At 33.5% G+C, this 20,462-nt stretch overlaps 1 protein-coding gene and 1 pseudogene across 1 annotated transcript in view; one reads left to right on the forward strand and one right to left on the reverse strand.

Moving 5' to 3' along the window:
• The first annotated feature begins 2,736 nt into the window (after positions 1 to 2,736).
• The window catches only part of ANO3 (anoctamin 3), a 330,657-nt gene continuing 312,931 nt past the window's right edge, over positions 2,737 to 20,462 (forward strand). The window contains exon 1 of the mRNA XM_006908142.2: positions 2,737 to 2,890. Coding sequence (XP_006908204.2) covers positions 2,737 to 2,890 — 154 coding nt within the window. The remainder of the gene's footprint in view (positions 2,891 to 20,462) is intronic.
• On the reverse strand, positions 11,182 to 11,300 carry LOC112476708 (annotated as a pseudogene).

The following is a 20,462-nucleotide window of genomic DNA, read 5'->3' on the forward strand; positions in this document are numbered from 1 at the left end:
CCAATAAATTTAGCTATTTTCAAAATAGATTTGCTTGTTAAGAGAACCAAGACTGATTATATCAAGATTAAATATGCCTGAGAAGGAGAAAGTTTTGCAAATGCAGTTTATATTTTGAAATGAATGAAGGACCAGAGACCTGAATTTACTGTAACTGCTAGCAAGGGAGTTGTTTCTATAGTAACAGACACAAACTGATCCAGATTGAAAGAAAAATATTTGCTGCTGGACCACTCAAATGGAAGGAGGTTTCTGTGTGGTGTTTCCTGCCATCTCTGTTTGTACTCTAAAAATAAAAATTAAAAAAAAAATGGAGGATACATTCTAGGTTTTAGGAAGATAACAGGAGTAAAAATTCTATACTGGTATTGCCTAAGACTTACAGAAAACTGTGCTAAATGTAAGTGTTAGCAAAGATATCATGGAAAATACTTCACTAATGACTTGAAGTCTGCAACAAGGTTAGGTAACACCTCCGTCTGACACAGTGTTATATGTCAATTATATGTCAATAAAATGGGTAGGGGATAAAGTGCTCATTGACTTCAAAAAAGTCTTACAGTCTTCTATTTTCAAATATACAATACAGTATTGTTAACTATAGTTACTATGTGGTACATTAAATCCTCAGAACTCATCCATTTTATAACTAGAAGTTTGTACCATTTGACCAACAGCTTTTATTTCTGCCCCCACTCGCCCCCCACCCCGACTCCCTGGCAGCCACCTGTATATTCTCTGTTTCCATGAGTTTGGCTCTTCTATATTCCATGTAAAAGTGAGATCATACAGTATTTATCTTTCACTGTCCTACTTATTTCAAATAGCATAATGCCCTCAATTTTTTTCCATGTTGTTGCAAATGGTAGGATTTTCTTTTTTTTATGACTGAATAATATGCTATTCCTTATCTCATTTTGTTTATCATTCATCTGTCAGCGGACATTTTGGTAACTTTCATGACTTGGGTATTGTGAATAATGCTGCAGTGAGCATCGGGGTGCAGATATCTTTTTTTCAAGATAGTGGTTTTATTTCATTTGGATACCCAGAAATGGGATTGCTAGATCATATGGTAGTTATGGTTTAAATTGTTTGAGGAACTGACACAAGGTTTTTTTTTTTTTTCTTATAGTGGCTGTAATAATTTACATTTCTATGAACAGTGTACAAGTGTCCACTTTTCTCCAGTGCTTGCCAACACTTGTTACTTTTTTTTCCCCACTCATCCCCCCATGCCAGCCCTCCTCTTTGGTAAATATCAGCTTGTTCTCTGTATCTATGGGTCTGTTTCTGTTTTGTTTTGTTTATTCATTTGTTTCATTTTTTTTTTTAGATTCCACATATAAGTGAAATATACAGCATTTGCCTTCCTCTGACTTTTTATATTAGCATAATACCCTGTAGGTTTATTCATGTTGTCATAAATGGCAAGATTTTATTCTTTTTTATTGTAGAGTCTGTGTGTGTGTGAGTGTGATATCTTCTTTATCTATTTATCTATTGATGGACACCTAGGATGCTTCTATATCTTGGCTATTGTAAGTAATGGCTAAGGTGAATAGAGGAGTGCACATACCTTTCCGAATTAGTGTTCTCTTTTCTTTAGATAAATGCCCAGAAGTGGAAATGCTAGGTCATAAGGCAGCTCTATTTTTAATTCTTTGAGTCATATCTGTACTGTTTTCCATAGCAGCTGCATCAATTTATATTTCCAACAACAGTGAATGAGGGTTTCCTTTTCTCCACATCCTCACCAATACTTGTTATTTATTGATTTCTTGATGACAGCCATAATGACTGGTGTGAAATGATACCTCATTGTGGTTTTAATTTGCATTTCCCTGATGATTAATGATGTTGAGCTTTTCATGTACCTGTTGGCCATTTGGAAGACATACAGGTTGTTTGCCCATTTAAAATCTCAGATTATTTATTTGTTATTGAATTATATTAGTCCCTTATATATTTTGGATATTAACTCTATATTAGTCCCTTATATATTTTGATTTATATATACTATATTAACTCTTTATTAGATATATGATTTACATATACTCTTTATTAGATATATGATTTACATATACCACTTCCTGTAGGTTGCCTTTCATTTTCTTCAGTGTTTCTTTTGCTGTGCATAAGCTTTTTAGTTTAATTCAACTTTTAATCTCCACAATCATAGTCATCTTTCTGGAAGCAGCAGGACTATCGTCTAACAATCTCAACCCAGGAAATATCATTCCAGATTAATTTCCTTCCAAATTAAAACATTCTTCCAATGAGCTGCCCAGTAGAATAAAGTTGTATTCTCTGACAGTCCTTAGCCCCACCCAGCTGATCTTTTGTATACAGAAATGTGAATGTGAACCTCTAATACCAAGTTACAAAAAGCATCTCTGTGCAGGCTTGCCTATGTCTTCACTTAGCTCATTTTACTTTTCACTGCAGCCTCTCTGAGATGGACTTAGTGCTGCTATCATTTAAAGGCAGCAAGATATCCTCAAGAAAAACAATTCTAAAATTCATCCATCTTATTGAAGTCAATTGCCTAGGAAAGGCGTGAATACAGAAAACTTAGAGAATCAGCTCTGCATGTTTGCTCTCTTTTGGATTTCCGAGTGAAAAATAATTACTGGAAAGCCTGGAGTTATTAATAGAGTGTTTTCCCCCCTCCTATGATTTTTAAAACTTCAGTAGTGTGAACTTTGATTTGCATAGCTCTCAATGAATTTCGCAATGTCAACTGTGAAGTTTGAACTGGATTATCTTTCTTCTGAAGGCTTCAGACATGAGCATGCTTCCAACTCAGATTTTACCTTAACCTCTTTGACTGAACTCTCCGGTGATTCTAGTCACTTGAAACTTCAGCACTCCAATTCTGTCCCTGCTGGTAAGCCAGACTTTACATTGATATTGTTGAGTATCTTAACTTACATCTGTACTTCTTTAATGTCAGATATGTAAAAAGTAAATCTTGATGTCATTTTGTGGTATAGCTGATTCCAGTTTTAGTTTCTCGAGTTATTTTTTTCCCCAAAATATATAAATAGATTTTTACAAAAAGAACAGAGAGTTTGCCAATAGAGTGAAATGTCAGAAAACAAATTCAGTGAATTCAGAAAAATGTTAGTAAGTGAAGTAGATTTTGTTTTTCTGAATGCTCAAGTCATCAAGACTTAGTTTTTTGGAGAGATAGCTGATGAAATAAAATATTTTATTTACAAGCTGCAAAAAAAGGTCTGCCATCTTTCATTCATTTCTTTTATTTATGTTTCATTTTACATAATTATATGAAAAATAGAATATGCTTTCCCTTCTCATTAAGAACAAAAGAATATTCCTTTAGGTTATGTTTTTTTATGACCTCTCTTAGATTCTATATGAGATGACAGTACTGATAGATTTCAATGCAAAGAATTTCTATTTTGATACCTATGGGTGTTACTTATCCAGTATTGCAGTTTTCATTCTTGCTCAGCAGTTTTGAGTAAATAATTATATATACTAATAGTTTATAGTCATCAACAAATTCTGAGGGTTTTGTTTATAATGAACAGCTATGAAATGTCAATAATGAATTAATTACACTTTGTAGAAGAATTTTGTATAATAAAAATACGTTAAATGTTGTTCTAAAGAAAAATTATGATTTAGTTGTTTACTTTTCTTTATTTAAAAAAAAAGGCAGCATAACGTGAATTTGAAAGTTAAGCAAAACCTTTAGAGCTCTGCATGTTACTGGACGTTAATCTTTGTCCAATGAAAAGTACTTGTAAAAATAATGAATTCCATTTTGCAACAGTGAAGTCCTCTAAGAGAATTTGGCACGTTTATTTATTTTTAGATGTTTGAAAAGAACTTTTATGTGACTCCCAACCAATCTCTGATTTGTTGTTTGTAGATTCTTTTGTATTGCATTACTTATTTTACAGCATAGGCAGTTCTATAATGAAGAGATATAACATCCTTTTGTAAATTTTCTTTCAACTGTAAGAAAAGAGATCCCCATGCTAATATTACTATTTTTTGAAACTACAATTTTATAAAATGGAAAAATCAGTTCTTTACAAATGAACAAAGCCTATTATAGTAGATTTAGACCAGAAAAGAAGATTTATAAACAAAGCATTTGCCAATTCAATCATGAGTTAAATACCCATGTTCTTTTCACCAGTTTTTGTCTTCTAGTTATTTTTCTCAGCACATCAGTTACAGTGGATTCAACAGTTGTCTTTATGCAGTTGACCTACACATCTATAGCTTAGGTATAAACTTCCCCAGAGCCTGGGTGACACTTCCACATCAAAACCCTGGCAATGGCTCAAATTCAACAAAAATAAGCTAAACTCCCTAGAAATGCCTCCTCCTCCTTACATTCTTATTTTTGTTAACAGACCTTTAGTCATCTCTAACATTCCTTAGTTTTTATTGCTATATAAAGTTCGTGTTTATTTGTATGCACATTGGTTTAATATTTGGCTTTCTCTGTCTCTTCCTCTATTGCTCTAGCCCCGATACTCAGTAACGTGCCTGGTAATAAAAGGTTCTTTATGTTTTGACTCATGGATTTCCTGGCTGAGGGACTGAAAGCTTGACCCTCTTCATATCCCCTAGTGCACGCACCAGTGTGGACTTCAAACTGATTTTACTCTAAGTTTTCTATAACAAGCCTCTTGCCCATTGACAACCACAGAGTCCTTCATAAGCACAAGTCTGACCCATTCTTGCCTTCGTTTGCGATTTCTAGAACTCTGTGTGACCTGGGTTATAAACTCGATGCTGTATGATTGAAATCTGTTTTTTTCAAAACTTTTCCAGCCTTATATTTTACACATATCTTATAAGAATGACTTATACTCCCAATCACTGTTCATCTCACTTCAAAATAATTTCCAATATTTTCCCCCTAACTATATTTATTAAGACCTCACTGAGATAAAATACTGTGTTATTCCTACATGCCTGTAGTTAACTCTCTAACTTCTACAAAGTGTTTGTCCTATATGTTAAAATGCTCTCATTCTAATTTTTATTGTAAATACATATGCCCATGGCTCCTCTTCTATTAGGCTGTTTCTTGAAGATAATTGCCACCTTACAGTTGTTTATCCCTATGCATATTACACATGTAATAAATATGATTAAATAAATAACCAAATAATGCAGTGTATTTTATCTTTTAATGAATTTTCTGTTACAGGGAGTATTTGTTAAAATCAAGTTATACATGTACTTTACCTGCCAAAATAGTATGTTGAAATTATCACAAAATTTGTTGCCTGATAGTAACATTGTACAGGATAGTACCATTGTGGAATTTGTCCTTTATTTGAAACTTTATGGAGCATTGAGCATTCTGAAATCAATTTTGTATGATTTATCTTTTTGCCCTATTTCCAATAAAGTTGTATTAATTCACTCAGAATACATTAATTGAATATTTAGTACGTGCCTGGGGTCTGTCTACATGAAAATAAGGGGACAATAGAAATAGAGAAAGAGCTCTATCCTTTTAGTCTTAGTGGTGTGGCAGTATGTTTTTAATATGCGTGTGCATATTTTCCTAACTTGGGAAAATAAAATAGAACATATGAATGCTATGGAGGTCTGTCCAAAAAGGAATATGTTCAATTGATAGCAAAAGCAGTATTTACACCTTTCACTTATGTAATACTTTGAAGACAACTCATACCTACAGAATCTCAGTACTTCTCACAAGATGCCTATGTAGTAGAGTTCATTTATCTTAAACTTTAGTCAGTAGAAGGAGAATCCAAAGACCAAAGAAATGATGTAATTGGACCAAAGTTACATAGTAATTGTGTGTGTGTGTGTCTAAGAGGGCGGTGGTATCAGAGACAAGGAAGTTAAGCTCTAATCTATTTTCTGCCTCTAAATTTAGTGTTTTTTTCCTCCTCAACACTACTTGGAAATTAAGTTGTAAAGCAGTTACATGGGGGAAAAATGATTCTTTGTCTTCCAGAAATGAATTTTATCAACTATCAGCAAATAGAATGTAAATATCCTGCTTGGATTCTGAAATGTGTTTTAAATGACTTCTGAGGCTATGAATATTCCATTATCATGATTTTTATGGCCATCGTCATCATCTTTGTGATCATTAATAATAAGCACATATATATCATTTCCTATGTATCAGTATGTTTTATATATAAACATGTAATGTTATATATATAAGCATATAATGTTTTATATATATAAGCTTTACATATATAACATTTTATAGATAAATGTTTTATATATAAATATATAATGTTATATATAAACATGTGTCATGTAAATATATGTTTATATATAACATACTTATGTAAATATGTTTATTTATATTTATATATGTTTTTTAACCCCCCATATTTAGCCCTATGAAGAGTTAGGTAACAATATTATTTTCATATCAAAGTGCAAGCCAGTCGACTAATAGTTCCTAGTCTTTAAGAAATTTGCTGAAAATCACACGATATCACTTATATGTGGGATATAAACCTAAAAGCAACAAATGAAGAGGTCAAACAAATAGAGAATCATGGACATGGACTATAGACTAGTGGTTACCAGAGGGTAGGAGGTAGGAGGAGCGGGGAGGAGGACAGGATAAAGGGGGTCAAATATGTGGTGACAGAAAGAAATCTAACTATGGGAGGTGAACATACAGTGTAAATATATATATGCCTTACTGTTAAAGTGTACAGCTGAAACTTACTGGATTTCATTAACCAATGTCATCACAAAAAATTAATTAATTAAAAAAAAGATATTTGCAGTGGAACAATGGGTCATTTTCCACTGTGAGATCAATAGTGCATGTTTGACACATGTGTGACACTATTTTTTATGGCCAACATAAACAATAAGAAGCAAATTATTTGTACACAAATACAAACAGTTGTTACCACTGATTCATAGGCATTTATAAACTCCATACATCTTTAATTTCCTGTAATAATCTATTATTCATCATTCATGAAAACTTCTCTGAACCAAATTTTGTCTTTGATTGCCATTATTTTTTGGTGACTCTATTTGAAGCTTTGACTCTATTCGACTCTATTTTGGCTCTATTTGAAGCTTAGAGGGCCAAAATTACAAAGCTCGTCATTTGTTTGTTATTGTTTGTATAATATAGCAGTATAATATATTGTCTGAAGTTGTGCTGGGTACAATTTTAAAAGATGTTCTTTCCCCTTGTCTTCAGTGTCTGCCTCTGTGGATATATAATTCTTAGTTAGACTGACTTATTACTGTGTCTTCACATCTGTTTTCTGTATACTTGATTCTTCTGAATGTTTCTGATGCTTCTTGCCAGCTTCTCAGAGACTCCTACATACCATTTTTATCTTTCATGAATTGTAGTTTCTCTAGTTAAAAATTAACCTGTTACTACATGATACAAACAAATTTTTTTTGAAAATTTAAGTACCTCAATACAATTGGATAATAACATCTTATCAAAAAATATTATTTTACTTTTAAAAAATTGTTTTGTCAGTTATCTCAGTTATATGAAAATAAATCTTTACCAATAAAAATCAAATTGGACCAATAGACTACATATTTAAATAACACAGGTGTATACTTCACAGTGGTGGTAAATACACAATGCTAATTCTAAAAAATTCAAATTATTTTGTCTTTCATCTGTTTTTCCTTCTAAAACAAGTATGCCTCACTGTTAATCATATAATTTCCAGTTACCAACAATGAAGATAAGTTGAGTTTCATGATTTCTTGTTCATTGCATTTCACACTAAAATAAAGATTTTGTGGTATCGTGTCTCTCTGATACGAAATGATAATAATTCCACTCTGCTGCAGTATAACTGAGTCATAAGACCATTAACTCCTGTAATTTTCTAAAATAACAGATTTTAAGGTCTCATGGTTCCAAATAAATGCTACATTTTCAAAAAGTGTTAACACGATCCAATATAGCCAGAGAAGTAAACATAAACCCTTTATAAAAATTATGTAATATCTCCATTAAACCACATGATCTCGATCTTGATCTCTCGCTCCCTCCTTCTCTTCTCTCCTCGTCTCATGCACACACACACACACACACACACACACATTCAGTCATTACACTTTTAAGAGAATTTTACTATATTTATCTTTCTGAATACGACATGGAACCCAGAAGTAACTTGATCACTCTGATAAAATTATATTTGTGCCAAAGTCAGCATGAAAAAACGATCTTTTTTTCATGAGGGGCGGTTTGGGGCTTTATGAGTTGGTCTTTGTGATGATATTTGTGATGATATTTGTTTGTCTAAGGAAAATGAAGAGCATGACTTCTAAGGAAATACAAGGAAATCTGAAGAATACTCTCTATTTTCTGACCTTGGGATAGAGGATGAGCTTCTAGCTAATTGCAGCCCAGAAGATCATCTCTGATAGAAAAGTAAAAGACATGCCCAAAATGTAAAAAGATTTTTGCTCAGTTAGAAAGCATTTGAGGTTCTAACTTCTTGAGATGCTAAGAACTATGACCAGTTGCCATAAGACTAATGATGGCTATGATGCTACCATCATGAACTATTTGTATTTATTAGATGTCTACTCTGTGCCCAGCTCTCTGCCTGCAGTCTCTGTGTGTTTGGAAGGTGCAATGCCTGAACTAAATGTACTCTTGAAATCTAGTTATGAAATATATACATATATGTGCTTGAAGTAGGTGACTCTCTCATCTTGCCAGTCTCGTTCATGGCAGGAACATAACAGCTGGGTGAATAGTGCTTTAGCAAGGTTGTTCCCAAAGCCAAAGAATAGTCCGTGAAACGCTTGCATTAGAATGATAAGAATACTTGCGAGAAGATTCTAGGTTCCCAGCCCCTTTATATGTAGACTCTGTGGATATAATCCAGAAATCTAGATTTTAGAAGTTGCTCGTGTTATGTCTATATGTACTAAAGTCTGTGAACCAGTTTTTGTCAATAGTCGTGATACGTTCAAGGGCTCCCTACAATAATCATTACATTTTTTCCCGTTAATTTCTGTTAATAGTAATCTGCAATAAACTATAGCCTTGTGTCACCAGGCTTTTGTATGGTGGTTACTAGTCCTTTTATATACTTTACAGAATGTTTTCCTATTTTTCTTATATCTCAACATTACTCTCAGATGAATTCAGATTCAAACCCCTCTAAAAAAGCCCTCCTCCTCATCCTGTATATAAAACATCTCATTTTCTCAATATTGGATACCCAGAGTACCCATTTCTATGGCATTGATATCAATGTAAAATGTTTATCTTCTGCATTTCAGTGTTTTAGCTGTTAGATATTGGGTGTAACTTTCAATGTAATTTTATCAAATAGAAAAATAAATTCCCACAGTATAAGAGATATGTTGTACTTCTATTCCCCAAAGAGGGATCAGTTGAGAGCTCTATGAACAGAAAGAGCTGAATTGCTTTTTCTAATATGACTTTACAGAGATGGACCAATTGATAGAAACCTTCACTTCCTTTGTGGAATTTTTTTTTAATGTAACTCTCATCTCTTAATGGCTCTGCCTAGGGCCCTTCAACTCATTCTGTCTCAAGAAGAGCAATCTAACTTTATATAATATGCATATATTGGCTGCCTTGGTAAAATGAAAAGTTAATGCTAACGTGATATTGTAAAATGAAATAACCCCAACAACTATCATTTCGTTAAATGCCTGCTGAAAATATTCTTCTGGAAATTGAGTACATCAATAATAATTCAAAATCATGAATTAAAAAGTGGCCTTTCTAATAACGTGAAAGGGAGTGCTAATGAACGTATTGATAAGTGGCTTTGTGTTACTGCATAATATTTGGTGGAGTTCACTAAACTACATAGAAATATGGATAGATACAGATATATAAATATCTCTTCTCAAAAGTTTCCTGTTATCATCTCTTCCTGATACCAAGTGAAAAAGTTTTACTTTGTTTTTTTGGAATAGTCCTCAGTACCTTTGCTTTCCCAATACTATATGCAAAAGATTCAGGTTTGTGATGAAATATTTATGGCATTCTCTCATTGGCATGATTAAATATAACCACAGTCTTTATTCATAAAGTTCTTTCTGGGAAGCAGTGGGTGGGTTCTCATCTAAAGTATGGAATCTTATATGCTACCAATAATTTATAGCCAATTATAGAAAATGTACAAGTATTATTCTCTTTACAATACATTCAAGATTCTCTTGTTAATCTCACTTTAATGCCAGTGTTTTTATTTTTAAGGAGGATATAATGTAGTGCGGTACAAATACACACTGTGAAATTAGTCAAACCCTGAATGTATGAAGTACGTCCATGTGTAAAGGTAGAAACAAAATCGAAAAGCACTGTTTTAGTTATATAAGTAAGAAAATGAAATTCAGCAAGTAAATTATTCTGGAAAGAAATTTGACATTATGTTTCAAATGATTTTCAAATCATGCATAGCCTTGGATTCAGAAATTCTACTTCTAGGAATTCATTTCAAATAAAATCAGGTAAGGATACAGAAATAATGGAGCAAAGATGCTCACTGCAGTGTTGCTTTTTTAATAGAAAAAATGGGAAACAACTTGAGTCTAATAACATTGAGTTTACCAAATAAGCTATAATATAACTCCCAAGAAGGGATATTTTAAAGACTTATAAAACTAATATTATAGAAAATGGAAAATATTCAGGGCATAGCATTAAATGAGGCAGAAAAATTATAAGCAGACTTATACAATTTTTGTGTAGATGTTTATAATTGTGTAAGATTTGTGCAAGAAAAAAAAAACAGAAGAAAAACATATTTAAACAGTAAAATCTATTAGTCCTAAGGGATAAGATTATAATAAAATTTATTTTTTTGTTTTTTGCTGAGATTGCATATTACTTTTACAACGAGAAACATAAATTATATTAAATGAATTTTACCTTTATTACACACTTAAAAAAATAACTTCCATGAATATAGACATGGAAGGAAGTAAATTATGTCTGTCCCTTGACTAAATACAGGTTTCTTGACATCTGAGAGTTTTCAGGTCTCCACCATGTCTCTCTCACAGCATTTCTATGACCCTTTTTTATTTTTATTTTTTTAAATTTTTACTTTTTCATTTTTAGGCAAGGCAATGCTTGGTTGACCTCACAGATTGCAAGGACCTTGTCAGTTTACAACCCTTTGTTTCTTTTATTTTTTACACCTACAGCGCCTGGTTTCCCTAGGTAGTTTCCCATCCAAGTACTAACCAAGCCTGACCCTGCTTAGCTTCCAAGATCAGACGGGATCAGGCTTGTTCAGAATAGCATGGTTGTAGACTACTATGACCATCTTTATTCCAGTCTTATCTTTATACTGGGAACATACCATATAGGCCCACATGAAAGTATTAGATACTCAGAAAACAGTTGGGTAGGGTGTTGAGGATATTAATCTATAGCACTAGTTTTGTAGCCATTGTTCTCCCCAGTCCTACAAACCTCTAACCCTATTCTTAACAAAACTATTCCATATATAGAAATATCTGGTACACACACATAAATGGTCATTTATTGTATCTAAGTAAAAGCATGGCTATCACTTTTGTGAGCCTCATTTCTTATTTTTCAGAAAAATAGATCAGTTAACTCCATTTAAGAAAGATAGTAATTCAGGGAATATAGAGGCACTGAGACAAACTAAGGTATTCTATAGTTTTTAAAGGCTGTAGTTAGCAAAAAGGAAAGAAAAGATAAATAATGATAGCTTCAGACAACAAAAACTTTTTGTAGTTAGCAAAAAGGAAAGAAAAGATAAAAAGCTTTTTGTAGTTAGCAAAAAGGAAAGAAAAGATAAATAATGATAGCTTCAGACAACAAAAACTCAGCATCAAAAAGCAAATATAGGAGAGAAGAGAAAGGTACATGTATAAAAACTATAACAACTTTAAAACTATGAAAGCAAGAGAAAGATAGTATTACAATGGAGAAATTATTTTTATGAATCAGAGCCTGTGTAATGTAAAGAGATTTGTTAGGAAGATATTTTATAGCTCACAGAATCATTGCATCAGCTTGATAAACAGGCCCTAAGCTAAGTTTTTAGGGGGGAAAAATCTATATATGCTGATGACTAGGCATGCCAACTCCAAAGCCATGATATTTCTGCTATGATTACAAAGCTTGCACCTCAGGACTACACTGCAAATCACTGAGTAAACAGGAAAAAGACACAGTGATATCCCTCCCACCCTACCCTATTCCCTAATTGGTTTTCCTTGAGTCACTGCTGAACTCTGGAGTGGGATGAAATCCACACAAGATGCATTGGCTGAGTAGGCAATGGGCAGATCCAATAAGAAGAAGCCACTCTGAACCTGTTTGTTTGTTTCATTTGAAAAACAAGGGATTTGGACAGTATATTCTCTGAACCTCTTTCAAAGATTCTTCGATTTAATTTTTTCATAGGTATTTGATTTTAAAAAAAATGTCTCTATTGGAAGGGTTTAGGAAGTCCTGCAAGTCACCACAAATTCTGAACGCTTACTGCTTAATATAAATTTGCACACTGGGGAAACTCATAATAGGCTTCTGATCCCCCAACTTCCTGTGGCCACGGTCTCATCCATCATTCTTAGGCCTTTTCAAAGCTCATTGTGCTACATGACTTAGGGATACTTTTCATCTCCTTGAGAATACTGGCGAAACCATCGTTTGTCCCCTTAGTTAGCCATGGTGGATTCTGTTATTGATAGTGCAGTTTTGCTATTTTTGAATGACCAGTGAACTACCTTAATTTCCCATATTTGCTTCTTACATATTCTTATATGTCAGCTTTCATTTTGCTTGTCCTTTGCTTTTTCCTGGTCTGCAATTTGAATTCTCAAAATCTAAATATACTTGTTTATTATGTGAAAATTCTATGCAGAAGGTTACTGCTCCAGTTTTTGAGTAGAAAATAAAAACTACAATGATAATCTTAGATTTAATATTCCCATTTTCTACTTTTCCAATGTAGATCCAAAAGTCTATGAAATTTATTTTTGTAATTTTCTGAGCTATACTTTTAACTGAATACGGACTGGTTGGTATAGAAGTGGGAGTTGTCTACCTAGAAATGGAGCCTATAAGATGATCCAGTATTGCAATGAAAACAGAAATTGTTATTCTGTATAGATAGCAATAGAGTGGTAGTTGCTTAAACCCTAGAGTCAAGCTAGAGTTCAAAGGTTGCTCTAATACTTTTTAGCTCTGTGACTTCAGAAAATTCGGTGAATCTCTATGTATTTCTATTTATATGTATATGTATATATATATATATGTGTGTGTATATATATATGTGTGTATATATATATATGTAATAATCTCTACCTCACAGAGCAGTTAAGAATATTAAATGAAATAATATGCCCAAAAAGCATTTAGCATAATGCCTGTAACTAGTAGATATCTAGGAAATGCTGTTATTCTAAATATATTATATAATGTAGATCACATACTATAATGGTGTTCAAGAATGTGGTGATTGACCATGTTCCAGGGATTAATCCATATATTTAACCCACATTAATCCATATTGCAGAATCTATATAGTGCAAAGTAAGATTCTCAAATTCAGGTTGAGTCATTCTCAGAAATGCACAACTGCGCAGAGAATAAACATCACATAAACGTCACAAACTTCAAGAGCATTTATTTTACTTGATGAATAATCTTATTAATTTCTAATATTAAAATAAAGAAGGATTTGGTAGGAAAGTACAATAAATACCTATATTAATTTGTTTATAATAAAATACTAGACACCAAGGAAAATTCCTGTTAGCTTAGAGATAGATGTCTGTGGACATTCACTTTTCTCTAACAAGAGAGATAAATCTAGAGGAAAGTTGGTGAGGCACTGGAAAGAAAACTGAAAAGTATTGGCTTCATGAAAACCCTGGTTTCTGTTGGCTCCTTGGGTGTTGATGTCTCATGATGGTAGTAGATTCTCAATGCTTTTGACAAGGTCAGTGACTTGACTTGGATCCAGAGAGGCTGTGTTAATTTCAAGCATTGGCATCATGAAACAGTGTTCTCTTCTCAGAAGATCATGAGTTTTCAGAAGCAGTTGGGAATTTTACTTTACTTTAGTGAGGGTCAGGTAAGGGAAACTTGAGGGATGTGTGAGTGTGTATGTATGTGTGTGTGTGCATGCATGCATGCGCACATGCTAGAAATTAAACTTCTCTATTTTGTTCCCACTCAGATAAAAATAGGCAGAGGAAAGTCTTTCTTGTGTTCATCTTTGAAAGATAATCAAAACTTTAGAAATGAGATGCCCTCTTTGAATGCTGAATAGTGTGTTAAACAAGGAGACAGGGATATTAGTGACTGTCATGCATTATAACTTGTAAGTGAGATAGGCTATGTTCATAATCTTCTCTTATTAAGAATATGAGAGTGAGGCCAAGAAATAACTGGAGTTTATCTAATATCACATGAATAATTAGATATAGAGGTCAGTCTATAATTTTCTATATCTTGCCTTGGAAGGCCCTCACGTGCCTTCTTATTCCCAGTGGTCATGATAAGAGACATAAGAAGGGCTTTCTTATAGGACAGCTCTAGTTTGTGAAAGTTACTTAATATTTCTCTGCCTGTTCTTAATGGGACATCTATTTTGCAGAGTTGACTATGGGATTGAGAAAATGTGTGAAAAAAATGTCTTATGCATGGAAGGGGCTTAGAATACATAATTAATAGCGATATCTACCCATTCACTATTTCCAGTATTCTGCCTACTTATATTACTTCCTTATGGCTTCTCAACCCAAATATTGCTTGGCTATTCATATGAGTTGCTGTGAAGACAGGAGATAATGAATCTGAACACCAAAAAGTGTTCTATGAATAGACATATTACTGTGTTTCTTAATTAATTCTTGACTCTTAGACCAAACTCCCTTGAAAGTGATGTATTGTTAATTCAAAAAAGACAAAGATCTTGGAGTATTTGTCTAAACATCTTTGGTAAAATAAGAATCTTGGTCTCATCATTTGTTGGTTTATTTTCCTTTAACATTGAAGAATTTGTCTTCTCTATCTGTCCTGTATATGTTTATTTCAGAATTCTTATCAGACTCCACAGTGGATAAGCACAATTCAGTGTTTCATATTTCTTTCTTTCCACTGATTGTTTGTCTCCAGTCAGTTAAATTTCAGAACTATGGCTCTATTTCCAAGGCCACAATTTAGACAAGTCTCAAGGCAAAAGTATTTAAAGAAGTGATTAATTCTGTAGCTGAGCCAAAAGAGTGGGTTTCTGAAATCTGATCTCTACCTACAAATGGTACATATTTCATAATTACTTATGAATACATGAATAACCACAGAAAGCTTGGTCATTTTTTTCATCTTGTTTTTCCTTAAAAGCTAAGTAAAACTATTATCAACAAATTACTTCACATCCTTATTATAGGGACTCTTTAAAAAATGAAATTTTAAAAAGTACAGTTTTATTAGTTCTATAAAATACATATACAGACATTTTTAAACTTCAATTGAAAGTGACCATTTAATCATGGAAAAAATAGAATAAAGAGAATTAGTGGAAACTAGTGTATAAATTGTTAATTATTTATGGGTCAATAAGAGACATAATATGAGACCTACTAAAATGTAGGATATTGTACAAGGATAGGAATTAATTAAAAGGAGACTAAAACATGGTGTCCACTCTTAGTATTGGAGAAGATATTCATTCATTACATTAATACTTACTGAGTATACAGTGTACTCCGATAGACCTGATATACACGTATTTGTGTGTGAGTGTGTGTGTGTGTGTGCACGCGCATACTTTCTGGGCTGGTAAGAGCCGTAATGTCCCTAACTTCCCTGACGTCACTGGCATCCCTTGCCTCATTCTCATTCATGAGTGTCCAACAATAGTTAGGGTCAACCTTCCAGTCTTAGGCCTGTGCTCTCATCTTACCCTGAACATGGTCAGTATTAGGATCTTCAGTAGTAACTCTTCTTGATGGTTACAATGAAGAGGGCAAACAAGAACAAAAGGAAAGCCTTCATGGAGGATTTTGCAGTATAATGACTGTGAATGTGTCCATGTCAGTTTAATGTTAGTCTTTATTGTCTTGAAAGTTAAACTAGAGATGAGTCTCTTTCCAGGGCTTACCTTCTATGCTTCTATGTTATAATATCTCTTTGTGTTAGTCTTCCCTACTATTTCTTTATAATATGCACCATTTCAGGTCCTGACTTGGCTGTTTTAATCCTCATACACATAGGCACCTTATCCTGTACAAATTGTATTCTGTTTTGCATCCTCTGCTCTCATGCCGTCTCACTCAAGTCTACCTGTTGGAACATCTGTGCCTCCTGCATGACTCCAGCCTCTGTATTGCTGAAGACCCTCATCAGAATAAAGGAGCCATCACAAATGATTGGGAATGAACACCTCTTTCCACCTCCCAGGTCCAGAGGCAAAAGGCAGAAGCAGTGTTCTTCCCTCTCCTAAAATAAGTAGTAGATGCTAGAACAGTAAGGGATTTAGGATGGTTCTGGAAATTCAAATTAGAAATTTAATATTATACCTCAGTCACATGATAAATTAATCAAATTTTCCCAAGCTATCCTGGAACACTAACACTCTGTATTATATCATTTCTTAGGGAAACGGTTTTCTATCTTTCATGCAGTGGACTTTAGAATTTAACTCTGACAGCACATATACAGATGCTTATAAGTTGAGACTGATCACTCAAGGGAAAAATGAGGTGACCATTCATTATAATGTATGCCAAAGGAAAAATCAGTGATAAAGATTATGTGTTCTGGACTTTCAGAAAACCAGTATGTCCCAAAGAAATTGAAAAGGAAAGACGTTTTAAAGAGGGACAGACTTTTTAAAAGAAAGGGCTTCACTGGGGAATGAGATGATGTAGATTGATCAGAGAATATGGCATCATAATGTGTTCATTCGTGTTCCTATGTATGCGTATGTTTGCTAGTTCATTTTTTTCCACCCCTGCATACATACCTCTTGCTTTTAGTATGAACACTCTATTTCTCTTTGTGTATTCACCCCTTTTCTGCTCCTAATTTAAGCTGTGGCTGAAGTCAGCCTTTCTTCTAAGTATTCAATTATTGGGTCAATAGATTCCTCACTGGTTATTGTTCTTTTGATTTGACTCTTGTATCACTTACAAGAAGAGTTCTCAGTGATAAAGGTGGTGATAATTTTCCAGTGTTGGATAGAATAGTGACAAGGAAAGACCTGCTTAGGTAGAGTGGAAGTTCCATGTTGCAGGGTAGTATAAGTTAAGTATGGATAGAAAAGTAGGCTTCAACTGCTAAATTAATAGCACTGGCCAGTAGAGTTGATAGACACCTTGCAATTTGTGGGAGACCCATTTTAGCATTCCTCTTTTTTTTCTAGTCAGGGCCTGCTAACATTAATCTGGGCCCACATCCAATTATTCTTAACTCACAGAAGTCTAACAAACTCTGGCCTTCACCTCCACTCTCAAGATTCCTGACTTTATATTCTTTTGCAGCTAAAATAGATGAAAACTAAGACTCATATAGAAGTTTAATGTGTCCCCAAAGCAACACTGAAATTTTTTCTTCCTCCCACTAAAGAGAGATTTTTATTTAATTCGTAGGAGGAAAAGGAAGTGTCTAATCTTAGGCTGTTTACAGAAACTCCTCAAGGGGCCTCAAACTGGCCTAGCCTGTCTGATTCAGTTCTATTTCAGGGTGGAATCCATGAGGGCCCTTCATGTTTCTGTTTTTTATTTTATGCAGGGATGGGACCTGGACAAAAATTTATGCTTGCATAACTACTAAAAGATGTCATATTTAACCATCTGGTTAGGAACTGAGCCAGAGATTCTTCTATACCCTGAGAAGCTGTGGCTCTAGAGTTGCTGATATTAATGACTTCTTATATTTCTATATTTTCAGGTTACCTTGGGAGCAAATGTCAATGGATTTTATCTTTCTTATATGAGGACTCTGAAACTTTCTAGTAGATGGTTTTAGGACTAAATACATTAAGCCTATCATGGCAGTTGTAATGTATAACAATTACAGTTGTTATCCAAGTTTCTTTTAAAAAACCTTGCTTTGCCACATTCTAATCATGATGTTAGTAGATAAAACCATATTCTCTGAGAGTTTGTCTGATTTATGACCATAGAGTATCTTACTATATTAAGCTTGTGCAATCAGAGTGGACTCTAGGACTTTAGGTAGGAATACTGTGCTTACCTTCTGGGCATGGGGAAAGGATATGAGGTAGGAACTGAGACTTGAAGCAATCATGAGGAGAGAGCCTGGTGTTGTTGGGAACTCTCTCTGGAGCCTAATGATGAGAAAAAAAAAAAAGAGAGACAGAGAGAAAGCAGAGCCAAGAGATATAGATACTGCTATCTCTTGAGTACAAATTAGGTTCTAATTGAAGCTAGGCTGAACCCAGAGCTCAGTTAAATTAAGTAAATTATGTTTTCTTAAACCAGTTTATATCAGGATTTATGTAGCTATTTATAGTTTGGTAATATAGGGACTGTGTTTCCCCTCTGCCTCTTTCCTTAGAAAACTCCTTTTCTTCAAAATTTCTCTCAAATATTTCTTCCTCTGTGAAGCTTCTTTTGATACAACTTTGTAGTTGGTCAATCTGTTATAATCTTTATCATATAACCCAATGGTGTGTTTACTTATCTGTATTTCTCATATTATAAATTACTGTAGTCCATGTTATAATATTGATTTAGCACCTATTCTGTGCCACATTGTTAAGCTTTGGGGATTTGGTGCTGAACAAGACAAACATGATTTGTGCTCTGTGTGAACTATTAAGCTGACAGGTTATTGATTATTAAAGATGTGATGTGTTTTAGCCAAAGGAAGAACTAGGGAAGCTATGGAAAATGGCTAGTAAACAAATGATTAAATATGCCATATATTTTGGGAGTCGCAAAAATGGGCAAAGCACAGTGCTCAGTATTATGATTCCTAAAGACCAAAATCGGCCTCTTCATCACGGTGTTTTGTTGTATTTTAAATCACTAGGGGCTATTTCAATTCTTGTATACAGCAGAAACATGAACAGATTTGCTGAATTAAGGCATGACTCAAAACATATTCATCTGTGAACATTTCTTGACTTACACCACTCCACAAAGATCTTAAATTTTTATTGATTATCTACCTTTGCCTGAATTTATTTCTTAATTTTTGAGAGTTGCTGCTTGGCATTCATAAGCCGTATGTCTCAGATCTTCAGAGGTTTCTTAAATCAAAACTACAGAAATATTTACCAAAGCAGATAAATTATTCTTGAATCATAAGGTCACCAAAAGTCACGTATATAACATTATGTTCCCATAGCCTATGCTTGCCATCTTTTCAATTTTTACTAACATTTTATCTATGTTTTAAAAATATTACATTGACTAGAGAACTCATTGAAAAGTTAAAAAATTTTCTTCTTATTTTCATTGTAGATTATGTTCAAGTGATAGGTCAACTGAATTTCATAGTTCTCTTTTGAGATTACTAAAACTATTATGCCCAGGCTAAGAACGAAGGATTTATTATATCTATGGGATTTATTTTTTCTCGTAACCCAGTATCTTCAGTTGAACTTTTATTCAACCTTATTCCAAGGCCAAATTTTCTGGGAAAATTTGCATATGTGACTTTTCAAAAATTATTTATTGGAGCAATGAATGGAGGAAAGGTGAGAAGACAAAAGAATATCCTTAGTTGATGCTCACTTTGATTAAAAGCTAGGTGACTCATTCAACTTTGTAAATTAATAAATTACAAAAGAATAATTTAGTGGTTTTCAATATGGTCAAGAATATAGAAATCATGAATCTCAAGTTAATGAATTACATGATTATGGAGCAATAATATGTTTCATTCAACAAAACTGTAAGTAACTTGAAGTAATGGTTTATATATTCAAACTAGGTAAGACATTGAGTATCTCTGGGTCTCAATTTCTCACCAGTAGAATAGATATGTGAAATTATATTTTGTTACCATCCCTCAGAGCCTGCCAAGTATTAACATACAGTTTATCAAATGAAAGGTTGACATCAATAAGATCCTATTGGAGTTGTACTAATGATTTTAGACTGAGCACTCTCTTTTATGCTTATAGTCTATTAATACATTTTTACTCATTTATGCATAGGTCTTTTAGCGTTGGGATCCAATTGATGTTGGAATACAGTGAAGCAACCTAATCCCTTGGTGATCGGGTTCAGGATATTAACTTCCATAGTATTAACCTTAAGTCACTCATGCAACTGGCTGTGTCTAGTGTAGAACAGTCTGCAACCAAAATTTCTTAGAAGTGCCTTATCCAGAATGTCTAAATGACCTCAAATAATCTGTTATATTTATTTCCAGAATTTCATTCATTATTATTTAAAAAAAATATATACTTTTTAGAATCTTACTTGCGAATCTTGATCAATAAGACATATTGTAT

This window comes from Pteropus alecto, unplaced genomic scaffold (genome assembly GCF_000325575.1).
Source record: "Pteropus alecto unplaced genomic scaffold, ASM32557v1 scaffold71, whole genome shotgun sequence".
Classification (NCBI taxonomy): Eukaryota; Metazoa; Chordata; class Mammalia; order Chiroptera; family Pteropodidae; genus Pteropus; species Pteropus alecto.